General features: G+C 50.9%; 1 protein-coding gene across 1 annotated transcript; it reads right to left on the minus strand.

The window, feature by feature from the left end:
• Nucleotides 1-12: 12 nt before the first annotated feature.
• Nucleotides 13-9,280, minus strand: ASF1B (anti-silencing function 1B histone chaperone). Its single transcript, XM_065874318.1, has 4 exons — nucleotides 9,053-9,280; nucleotides 3,759-3,874; nucleotides 1,618-1,794; nucleotides 13-1,236 (listed from the first exon to the last, which is right to left on the minus strand). The coding sequence occupies exons 1-4, from the start codon at nucleotides 9,159-9,161 to the stop codon at nucleotides 1,030-1,032; spliced, it is 609 nt and encodes a 202-aa protein (XP_065730390.1). The 5' UTR covers nucleotides 9,162-9,280; the 3' UTR covers nucleotides 13-1,029.
• Between the last annotated feature and the right edge of the window lie 2,681 nt (nucleotides 9,281-11,961).

The raw sequence follows: 11,961 nt of genomic DNA on the forward strand, positions 1-11,961 counted from the left end.
GCAGAAACAGTCTAGATGAAGTGCTTTTTATTTTTAGACCAACCAAACATATTTAACATAAAAACCTTTCAATAGACAAACTACCATCACAACAGCATCCACGTAGCAGCGAGGGGATGCGGGCAAGGGTGGGGAGCGTGGTGGAGGGGGGAAGGTTTTCAGGCTCCCTCCTGCTTCTCTTGTCTGCACCGTGGCCTCTGAGAGCATGAGGTCTTAGCAGAGGGCAGATCAAGGCAGCCAGAAGCAGAGGGGCCCTGATACCGATACTGAGACAGAGCACAAAAGGCCCCTCCAACATACCATCTTCCCACAAGGGCAGCCTCCAGGGAAAGCCAGATCCAGCTGGGAGGCAGCAGGAAGGTGGCTGCGACTGAGGGGAGCATCAACCATCCCTTCTCAGCATCCTGCTGACCACCCTTCTGGGAACAGAGTTTTCCAGAGGGCTACTGGATTGAAAAGACCTAAAAGTCATCCTAGGGGGACGGAAATTGTGTCCGAGTCCACCTTCTACCAAGGCTCCTGGCCTGTGACTCCAGAAAGCTGGGTGGGTCTGCTCAGATGTTTGGGAAGGAAAATGAATGACAGAGCCTTTGGCCCAACAGGGCTGAAGCCTTGCCAGGCATAGACCAAGAAATCCTCAAGGCAGGCCAGGGAGGTCTGTGGGAAGAGCTTTGGGTCAACGGTACTTCTGGAGTGCAGTGGCACAGTGGCCCACAGGTGGAGTTTATAATGTGTGTGGAAGCGAGAAAGGACACGAGAGAGAAAGAATGAAGAACTGAAGTACCTGCTTCTTTCAGGCCTGGGCAGTAGAGGTGAGATGATCCTCTGGGCCGGGGCTGGGAGAGAGAGACCTGAAGCCCCTTCCTTCCTTGGTGCCAAGTTTGACTGGCCTGGATATAGTTGATGGCCCCAAAGTCCTCCACGTGGCCTCCCTGAGACTCTCTGGTAGGCCCGGCTGCCCCCTCCAGATGTGCCAGGAGACTGGCCCGCAGTCCCAACTGGGCCCAGGTAGGGCCTAGAGTCCCACAGTTAGATGCAGTCCATGGAGTTCTCAGGGAGCAGCCCAGGGATGCAGCCAGGGAGACCTAAGCCCTTGATGGGAGTGCAGCTGAGGGGGAAGCCACAGCCCAGGGCTGGGTCGTGGTTCTCTATGGTCTCCAGCCTGTCTGTGTTGTTGTCCCAGTTGATGTGGAAGCGGGTCACCCGGGGGTTTGAGGTCAAGATGTTCCGCTGGAGCTGGGGCAGGAAAAGGAACGTGAACCCTCGTTAGCATGCCCTCGCGTTACTCCCACACAGCAGGGCGCTCTGAGATCCCGCCCCAAGCCCAGGAAGAGCAGACCTTGTTTATTCCATCCCCACCAACAATATGTGTAGAACTCCAGGGAATGCCTGTGCACCGTGATTTAGGGCCGGGGCCTATCTAGTCTTGATTCTGCGAGGCAAAATTCTGAGAAACAAAGACCTTTCTCTTTCCTGTTCTAGCCCGGCGCTCCAAGAGCTGAGCACTACTTGAAAACCTTAAGAAGTGACCTTGGCTCCCAATTCCAACGACTCAACTACCCCCAGGTGCCAAGGAGCCAGCCTGTCTGAAGCAGGAAGTGTGGAGAAAGGACCCACCTGAGAGAAGTCTGGCTTTAGGGGCGGGTTCTCCCGCAGCTCAGGGTTAGGGTACTCATTGTTGACGTAGTAGCCCACTCGGATGAACTCCTGTCCGTGGTAGGTGCAGGTGATGAGGACCACAGTCACACCCACGGCGTCAGTCTCAGGGATGAGGGATGGGTTGGGGGCATCGGCCTAGGGGAAACACAGGCTGGGCCTTAGCACTGATTGCCAGTCACACCTTGACCGGTAATACGATTCTCAAGCAACGTATATTTACTGAGCCAAAAGTATGGGTCTCTGCCCTCTGCCCTGAAAACCCTCAGGGGTTTTCAATCCAGTGGTGAAGACAGAATCAATCACACAAATGCCTGTAAAGTGCCGAATGTGACAGGTGCCATCAAAGAGAAGTACATGGTGCTGAGGAGGAGTGTAGTAAGCAAGGGGGAGAGCGGTATAAAATGAGGCTGAAGAGGTGAGCAGGTAGGTACCAGTCAGTTAAGGGCTTGGGAAAGACTGAGAATGTTTAGCAGGAGATAAGTGTGGCATCACTCCTGCCATCTGAAAAGACGACCCTGGAGGCCAGTGGAGCTGCGATAGGAAGAGGGCTAAGTGGGAGCAGGGAGACTAGGCAGGAGGCTACAGAGGTCATCCTGGAGAGAGGACAGTGGCTTAGATCAGGCAGTAGAGAAGGAGAGAGAGTGGACAGATGCGGGGTGTGTTGTTAAGGACAGGATCGGCTATATGACTGGTGCAAAATGAGACGAACACAAATGAAAACACAAGGGACTTCCCTGGTGGTTAAGAATCCGCCTGCCAATGCCGGGGACACGGGTTTGAGCCCTGGTCCGGGAAGACCCCACGTGCTGCGGAGCAACTAAGCCCATGCGCCACAACTACTGAGCCCATGCTCTGCAGCGAGAGAAGCCACCGCAATGAGAAGCCCGTGCGCTGCAACGAAGAGTAGCCCCCGCTCGCCACAACTAGAGAAAGCCTGCACGCAGTAACGAAGACCCAACACAGGCAAAAAAAAAAAAAAAAAAAAAGCAACAAACAAACAAATGCAAACACGAGGCCTCGTGTTCAAAAATTAGTAAGTTTCAGCCAGTGACAGCAGAACATCATACCAAGAGTGGGGCCCAGTGTGACTGCATGGGTCGCATGCCTAGGAAGCCGGTCCTGGCTGTGGAGTAGGTTAGGTGGATTGGATATGGGTGGGTGAGGGCTTAGATGATGGGATGAGGTTGCTTAGATTGGGGCGGGAATAGCCAAGACCAGGTAAGTGAATGGATTTGAGCGGAGGCTCTCAAACTTTAGTGTGCTTAAGAATCACATGATACCCGCACTTCTGACAACAACCCCTGTGATGCCGGATTAGAGAGCTACTTAGCAGCTACAGTGGATCCTCATTATTTATACACTCCGTATTTGCCAATTCGACTACTTGCTACAATGTATTTGTAACCCCCAAATCAATATTCAGGGGCTTTCACGGTCATTTAAGGACATGCAGAGCAGGGGTGGGTAGAACCAGGCAGTCTCAGACTGTAAACACGTCTTTTTTGCGGTCTCAGGGCCACGGTTTCTGCATTTTTGTTGGTAATTTTGCTGTTTAAAAGGGCCCCAAAGCGTAGTGCTGAGTGCTGCCCTGTTTCTAAAAGCAAGAAGGGATGTACTTCATAGAGAAAACGTGTTAGATAAGCTTTGTTCAGCCATGAGTTATAGTGATGTGGGCCATGCGGTCAATGTGAATAAATCAACAATACAAAATAAGTTGTCTTTAAACAGAAAAACATAAAACAAGATTATGTACTGACTGGTTGATAAAAATGTGACTCGCAGGAAAATAACGCTGTATTTCCTCTAGGGGCAATGATTTAGTATTCACTAATTCACTAATTCAGTGTCTGCAGCAACTTTACAGAACATAACTCCCGTGAGTAATGAGAATCAACTGTAAATCAGTGGCTCATGGTAACAGTTACGACACAGCGGTGGAGGAGCGGGAGGTGTCTGAAGTACCTTTGAGAGAGGTCAGACAGTGCTTGAGAGCAGAGCTAGGATTTGAACCTGAACTTTGACCAATGAACCATTCTGTGTGCTTTTGGGTAGAAGAGGATATTTCTAGGCGTCAAGGCCTAAGGCCTAGTCTTTCTTACCTGAAAGACGAACATGTGTCTCCCTGCTGGGACAGGGCCCACCAGCACTGAGTCTAAGATTTGATCAAACTCCTCACTCTCGGCTGAGCCAACGTAAATGATCTTCCATTCCAGGTCTGCAAGGATACAGGGTGTCAAGAACTGAAACAGCTTGACAGCAAGAAGGCTGGGAAAGGGCCTCCTCATGTTAGTTTTGGATAGGTCCTTAATATACTGATAGGTTTTTATTCTCAAGGACACCTGACACCCGCTGGGCACTAAGTGCCAGGCACTGCGGTCCCGATCACTGGGGCAGGCGCGAAGCTCTATTTCCGGTGGGGAAATTTCTCCTGTGGGCCTAGCTTTGCCAGGCGACCTTGACTCGGCACCTCTGGGGAAACTTGGGCCTCTCAGAGCCTGAGGGTGAACCGTATGGCAGAGGTTGAATTAAGAGCCACATGACAGAGGCGTGGAGGCGTGCTGGCGTGCTGAGGAGGGAACAGCAGGGAGTTGGGCCATTTGAGGGCCCTGCCCACTGGGTGCCAGGATAGGAAGCAGCATCCTCTTTCACACACAGGGACCAGTGCCACTGAACTGAGTAGATCCCTCGACAACTGGGGCAGGGCAGCAGACTGCAATCCAGTAGGACAGCCAGCCGGCAGGAGGGGAAGATGAGGTCGCTGGGGGAGCCAGCCAGTCCCCAGGTCCTCCAGACCCAGCACCAAGTCATGCCTGCTCTCAGACATTAGGGCAACAGCGACTCAGTCAACAAATATGGCATCATACGGCCATCCTCTGAACCCCAATTTTCTTGCATCCCATCCAGTCGGGGACTCACATTCCTGGGTATGTTCCGACAAGATAAAAGGGCAAGTGCTCAATGAGACCCTGCCCGTCCATCACAGGAAATTCCCAGTGACTGCGGCCTCTTGCAGGAGGTCCAAGTGTATCAGGGGCAAGGTCATGCTACTACATGGAAATTTGGCAGGAGACCTGAAACTTATTTTAGGTTCTTTGAAATTACACAACCTATGGCTCCAGCAGCTGGGGGAAGTTTCACAAGCTGTGATTTTCACAGGAAGCAAACTGTCTTAGAAGCTGCCCTGTTCCTTGGTCTAGTGTCCCACAAGAGCACCCAACTTTGGAAGCACAGCAATGCCCGGCCATGACTATGGAGGTTTGTCACCAGGGCTCCGTGCCCTTTCTCAATACACTGGCCTCCTGTCCTTCTGCAGCTGACACCCAGGCCTTCTACTCAGGGACCCTAACAGATCTGTAGGAGGTGGTGGCCATTGGGCTCACTGGGGTTCAGTCAAACTCCAGTCTCTTATTATTTGCAGGGAGGAGTTAAGTTTACTAATTTATTTTATTTTTTTTTTTTACTAATTTATTTTTATTACAAGTAGTGGCACAACCAGAAATAACGTTTTTGGATGAAAAGAAAACAAGCTAGCTCTGTTCTCACCTTCCTGACATAGCTTTATCATTTGATATCTTTCCTTCTGGCCTTTTTTCCCATCACCAGGGGAGTCACACATGTGTGCATTAACTAATGTGCTGCAGGGGGAGACAAAAAGGAGATTTTAATAGACCAGGCCGGGGTGTATGCCGTGGGCTCTCAGCGTTCAATACTGTCGGCAAGGGAGTTCCCTGGTGTCCTAGTGGTTAGGATTCTGGGCTTTCACTGCTGTGGCCCGGGTTCAAACCCTGGTTGGGGAACTGAGATGCCACAAGCTGCGTGGTGCAGCCAAAAAAAAAATACTGTCAGCAAAACCTAAACTAAGATTTTGTTTACCGAGAAAGCACGTTGGCTGACCAGAAGAGAGAAATGCAGGTGGACAAGCAAATGGATCACGATGGCTCCCTCCACACAGGCCAGAAAGAAACCAGAGAATTAACCAAGGACTGCAGAGAAATACTCAAGGGTTAGAGGAGCTGATAAGATCACCTATGGAAGACAGAAGATGACTGAAGTGAGGATCTACAAATCGGAATTGCCTGAAACCTGCTCAAGTGTCTTAAGCAGAAGCATACTGAAGTGACTTCATTTTTGAATGAGATACGGGGCATCAATCACCAGCACAACACAAACTGACTTCTCCTGAATATGGGACACGGTCACACACAGGTAGTATTGTGTGCCTAACCTTCTGAGTAATTTCAAGGGTAAAATGACTACATTACTTTTGTTTTTCCTTCTTGGCCATGCCATGTGGCTTGTGGGATTAGTTCCCTGACCAGAGATTGAACCCGGGGCCCCGGCAGTGGAAGTGCAGAGTCCTAACCACTGGACTGCCAGGGAATTCCTTACGTTACATTTTGTCTTTATGCCTTAACTTTATAATCTGACCACTGCACGGGATGATGCTATACTAGGTATGAAAACAAAACCCAAACCAATGATGTGATGAAAGACATGTTAAAAAGAATAATATCATAGTTGAACTAGCTGGAGAATCTGTTTCCTGCCTTAAAAACAACAACAGGACTTCCCTGGTGGCGCAGTGGTTAAGAATCCGTCTGCCAATGCAGGGGACGCAGGTTCGACCCCACACGCCGTGGAGCAACTAAGCCCGTGAGCCACAACTACTGAGCCTGCGCTCTAGAGCCTGCGAGCCACAACTACTGAAGCCCACGTGCCTAGAGCCTGTGCTCTGCAACAAGAGAAGCCACCTCAGTGAGGAGCCCATGCACCACAACAAAGAGTAGCCCCTGTTCGCAGCAACTAGAGAAAGCCCGGGCACAGCAATGAAGACCCAAGGCAGCCGAAAATAAATAAATAAATAAATAAATTTATAAAAACAACAACTTATCTAGCAGGCCTTTTTCTGTTTATCCCTTTCCCTTTGTTCGTAATCATACAGATGAACCTTGGCCTGACCTCAGGGTGTTAGGTGTGGGTCAGAACATCTGGCTCCAAGACTTATTCAAGTAGTACCTGTTGAATTTCTCAACTAAACAAGGGAAAAACACACCCAATGTATTGAATGTAAACCCATGCCTTGGAAGCATCCGGAAAGATGCTGAGGAGAAAAGAGAGCAAAAGGGGTTCAGAACCCTTGAGAAATGGGTCAGACTGGGGATTGGGCGTTCAGCTCTTCAGTTGCCAGTGTCTGAAGTCACCAGGTAACAAGACTGAGATTCCTCCAGAATCTGAGAGACTTCTAGAACCAGGCCCATTCCATCTGTCTGGGAGGCAGGAAACAAATTCTGTCTGCTCTGTGGGAAGAGGCAGAAAGGGAGTTGGCAGGTTAGAGTGAAGGACAGCTCAACAGGTACAACCAAAGAGTCTAGATTTCTAGGCCAGAGTTGGCTTTCCAACTGGAATTTCTCTGAGCAAAAGCTTTATTGTCCAGGCTTAAATAATAATAGCACCCCCCTTTCCCTCCTCTGAGTCCTGTTTATGCTCCACTTCTAAAATAGGATGCCTTCTTTCCCAGGTTATAGCAAAGATAAAGAACCCTGGACACAGAACTCAGAGACAAAACCTAGGGTTAATAATTCTACAAGCTGGCTGTGTGACCTTGGAGAAGTCATTCCATTTCTTTCTATTAAAAAATAATAACCAGCAGATTGATTTTAGCCTTTCCTGCTCTGATTCTATAAACAGGTTAGTAAAGTAACAGAGCAGGAGCTTTGTAGGAATGAAAGTACTAGATAATGACCATGCAACCATTTTTAAATGCAAGAAGCACAAACAGGCTGATTGAAACCCGATCTCCTGCCATCTGGGAACTGTGGATCCCTTAACCTATTAGCTCCTTACATCTCCTCCTGGCTTTAAAATTAAATCTTATTCCACAGGGTCATTCTACACCTTATTTATTTATTTACACCCTGCCTTGTTCCAGAAAGGATTTAAAGCAGACCTCTTAATTTAAAAAGGAGAGAAACTGGGGAGAGGCTGGTCCAATGGCCCAGCCCAAGCACACACACATTGTATCAACCCCAGGCTACTCCACGGGCTGACATGCAGGCAAACCACCCACCTACCACTGAGAGGTGCTACTTAGCACACCCTGGCCTCACAGATCTCCACCTCCTCAGCTGCTGCCTCTTCTCTTAACCACCAAGTGGAGAAGAGATCTAATGGAGTACTTCCCCCTGAAAGTCGTGCCAAGACTCGCTGAATGACCTCAGATTTTTCGATTTTTATAGACCTTGACTTGAAATGTCTTTTACTCTTTGTGGCTCCCATCTTCTCATCTGTGAGATGAGAGCCATGTCCACCTTTGTTACACAGATGAGTAAGTACATCTGTGAAAGCACCTTGGAAAAGATGCACAAAATGTTGTGACCTCCCAGATGATTGTTTGAAGCCAGATACCTTCACGGCTCAGCCTGGAACACCCACCCCGCAAGACTAGGTCAGACCATCAAAAATCTTGGGGGCATTGCTGCAGTAGGTCAGCAGGAGTCTGGCAGGCAAACAGTAGGAACCAGCTAATGCTTGCCTGGCCATGCCACCCCTCAGATTTGAGTATGCTCATTGAAGCCCACAGTCAGAAAGAACAGGAGCTGGGGAGATCAGGTTATCCTCAAAGACTGGAGCCAGAAGCCAGGCCATGCCTCCCCGGGTGGAGTAGAGGGTTGGGGCCAGACTAAGGAGGGAAGCCAGGTTCTAGGGTATGTGGTTTGGGGTAGAAAACAAGCAGAAGTAGCTGGGGTTGGGGTTAAGTATCAGCAGGTAGGGGTGGAGATTATGGGGAGACAAATGGGGAGATGGGGACGAGTGAGGTCTTGCCACAGGGCGAAAGGATCTTCGCAGGGAAAATGGGGGAGGGGGCTGAGGTTTCCATATGGGAAATTGGGAGGGGGCTGGGGTTTCCGTTGGGGAAATTCGAGGGGCCTGGATGTTAGGATCGCCATAGGAAAAGAGTGAGGTGTGAGTGTCTCACCACAGGGGAGAGGGGATTGGTGGGGAGGACTGGGTGGCTGCAGTGGCAGTCTACCCGTACAGAAACAGAAGGTGGGGCGTTTCTTGCTACAGGGAAGACGGGGTGGCTGAGTGTCTCTGCAGGTTAAAGAACGGAGGCTGAGAAGGTCTCTACATAGAACACAGGTGCCCAGGAGAAGCGCCACAGGAGAAAGAGGGGAATGATGAGGTCTCCACGGGGGAGAACGGGAGTAACCGTGGGGGTGGGGGTAGGGTAGTCTCCAAGGGCAGGTTGGCACTGGGAGGGGATTTGGTTCACCGGAGATCTCGGTTGGGGGAAGGGGGTGTGTGTTTCACAGGGTTGGCCTCGGGGTTGTCTCCAAGAGGAGGTCGGGGTTGGCCCAGGGGAGAGGGGGTCTCCACACGGGCCCAGCCTCACCGTCTGCTAGGGCCTCATTGCACTCGAAGCTGATCTCGAACCGGAAGGGGCTGTGGAAAGGGCTCGGATTCTCCAGCACCGCCACGTTCAACACCGACACCTTAGCCATCGCCTCGTCGGGTCGCAGCCGGGGCCAGAGCTGGGGCCGAGCCCGCGCCTGGGTCCTATCGGGTCAGCGGAGCAGTGTTGCCAGAAGCCGCTCCCGCTCCCTCCGGCCGCGATCTAAAGTGCGTATCTCCTCCGCGCGCCTCCTTCAAATAGCAGGTCCCACCCCCCGGCTAATCACAGTCAACGCTCCACGACTGCGCGAGCTCCCCCTCAGCCAATCCTGGAGCGTCGGGCTGCGCGCCGAGACTCCCGGGACCAATCCGTGAAGCTCCCTCTCCGGGATGAGGGAGGGAGGCGGGACCGTCTCTTAGCTCCTTTGGGTGTCCGCGGAGAGCCAATCCCCAGAGTCTCCGACTCGGAAGTCTAGGGAGGGGTGGGCGGGGTCACGGCGCAGGGCCCCTCTTGGCCAATCCTGAGGGTCCCCGCACCAGCGAGGTCAGCGCTTAGCCCCGCCCTTCCGGGAGACGCATCCAGCTGGGGACAGCGCAGCCAACCTCCGAGCGGTGGCGCGCGGCGCTCGCTTAAGAGGGAAAGAAGGGCGGTGCTCGACCTGCGGTGATTGGCAGGCAGGAGTGGGGCGGGAATAAAGCAGATTCTCTGAGAGGTTATTGGCTGAGATGGCTGCGGGAGGTGGGAGGGGAGAAGAATCGGCCGGGGATTCGTGGGAGTGGAGCGGAAGTCGGCTGCTGGCGCGGTTGAGCCGCGTGTGAAGAGGAAGGAGGAGCGTTTGTACCTTTGGCGTCTGTCAGCTGGTGAGCGTTGCCGGAAGTTTCTCGAAGGGGGCTCCTGGCCCCTCGGGCCCAGCGGCCTGGGAGCACGTTGTGAACGTTTAACTCACCCTTGAGGGGAGACGGTGGGGCCGGTACGCGGCGCGCTGAGTCCTGGGACCGGGAGTCGGGCCTGGTTCGAATCCAGTTCTTACACCCTCGAGAGCCTCTGGGGAGGTTTCATGTGGACAACGCTGTAAGTGGGAGTTCGAGTCCGGCCTTTGCCAGTCGCTACCCGAGGCCACGTTTCCCTGCCCATTGAACGGGGTCGTGAAAATTGTTTTTCCTGACTTATGATTACATAATACATCTAGAAACTTCTCTCCACACTCTCAGGCGTAGGCCGGACCACCGTGGCCCCCAGCCTGGAAGACTCTAGGGACCTCCGCACTCACTGTGCTTCCACCAGCGGCAACATACCTAATTTTACACTTTTCTATAGTAACCACGTTAAAAAAGTTTTAAAAAGTCAAATTAATTTTAATATTACTAAAAATATAGCCACAATATCATTTCAACATGTGATCGGCATAAAAAAATACAACAGAGGTATCTTACTTGTTGTTACTTAGTACTAAGGCTTTGAAATCCTGTGTGTTTTACACTTTATACCACATCTGTGATCTGGACGCTGCATTTTCACCGGAAATAGTTTAGGTTTCATAAAATTTACAGTTGAAATGTAGATTCACATACCCAAGCTGTACCCGGCATACTTAAAAGTTTCCCATGAGCTCAGTCTTCTGTCGGTGTTAAATTGAAATGTTAATTGATGAAAGTTAAGCGACGGGAATGTTCTGTTTCACAGCTGGCACTAAGCCACATGCAGGAGCTCGTGATCCCCTGTGGCTTCTGTATTGGACAGTGCAGATCTGAAACAAATTGGATCAGTCACCCCCCCCACACTTAAAATGTGAGTGGTTTTCTATTGTTCTCAGTATGAGAATATTGTCTTCAAGACTCTACATGCTTTGTTTACTACCCACCCAGCCCCCAGCTTCAGTCCAGCCAAACTGACCCTCTTTTAGTTTCGTAAAAATCTGACATGGCAGCCCCACCTCTTCTTCCAGCTCTTGCCATGACTGGTGCCTTCTTGTTATTCAGGTCTCTGCTCAGATGTCCTCTCCTGGGAGAAACCTTTCCAAGGGTCCCCTGGACAGTGTTCAGACTCAGAGTGTAAGCCTGAACAGTACTGTTTCAAGCCACTAGCATTTTTTTTTTTTTTTTTTTTTTACTTACTAGATTACAGGTTTATTACAGAAGGATCTAACTCAGGAAGAACGAGATGAAAGAGATGTAGAGGGCAAGGTATGGGGAAGGGGGGGTTGTGTGTGGAACTTCCACGCTCTCTGAACTTCCATGCTCTTTGAGCGCGCTCTCTCTCCCCATTGTCCACGTGTTCACCAACCCAGAAACTCTCTGAACCCTGTCCTTTTGGGTGGTTACGGAGGCTCCATTAGGCATGATTGATTAAATCACTGACCACTGGTGACTGAGCTCAATCTCCAGCCCTTCACCCGTCTCAGAGGTGGGGGTGGGTTGAGCAAGCCACTAGCATTTCTTATCCAGCCTCCTCTGTGGCCTTATGATGCTAGGTATTATTTTTTGTATCTCTATCTCACATTAAGTAAAAAAAAAAAAAAAAAATTTTTTATTATAAATTAGTTTATTTATTTTTGGCTGCATTGGGTCTTTGTTGCTTCATGTGGGCTTTCTCTAGTTGCGGTGAGTGGGAGCTACTCTTCGTTGAGGTGCACGGGCTTCTCATTGCGGTGGTTTCTCTTGTTGCGGAGCACGGGCTCTAGCTACGCAGGCTTCAGTAGTTGTGGCACACAGGCTCAGTAGTTGCGGCTCGCGGGCTCTAGAGTGCAAGCTCAGTAGTTGTGGCACACGGGCTTAGTTGCTTTGCAGCACGTGGGATCTTCTGGGACCAGGGCTCGAACCCGTGTCCCCTGCATTGGCAGGTGGATTCTCAACCACTGCACAACCAGGGAAGCCCCAATTTTTTTCCCCCATTGAAACGATTTGGCTGCA

This window comes from Phocoena phocoena, chromosome 3, assembly GCF_963924675.1.
Source record: "Phocoena phocoena chromosome 3, mPhoPho1.1, whole genome shotgun sequence".
Lineage (NCBI taxonomy): Eukaryota > Metazoa > Chordata > Mammalia > Artiodactyla > Phocoenidae > Phocoena > Phocoena phocoena.

What these genes read in the sequence shown, in the direction of transcription:
- ASF1B (XM_065874318.1), bottom strand. Translation starts at nt 9,161, where the DNA reads ATGGCTAAGGTGTCGGTGTTGAACGTGGCGGTGCTGGAGAATCCGAGC. An exon ending in GACACATGTTCGTCTTTCAG is followed by an intron (nt 1,795 to 3,758) that starts GTAAGAAAGACT and finishes TGTTTCCCCTAG; the next exon opens with GCCGATGCCCCCAACCCATC. An exon ending in TAAAGCCAGACTTCTCTCAG is followed by an intron (nt 1,237 to 1,617) that starts GTGGGTCCTTTC and finishes TTCCTGCCCCAG; the next exon opens with CTCCAGCGGAACATCTTGAC.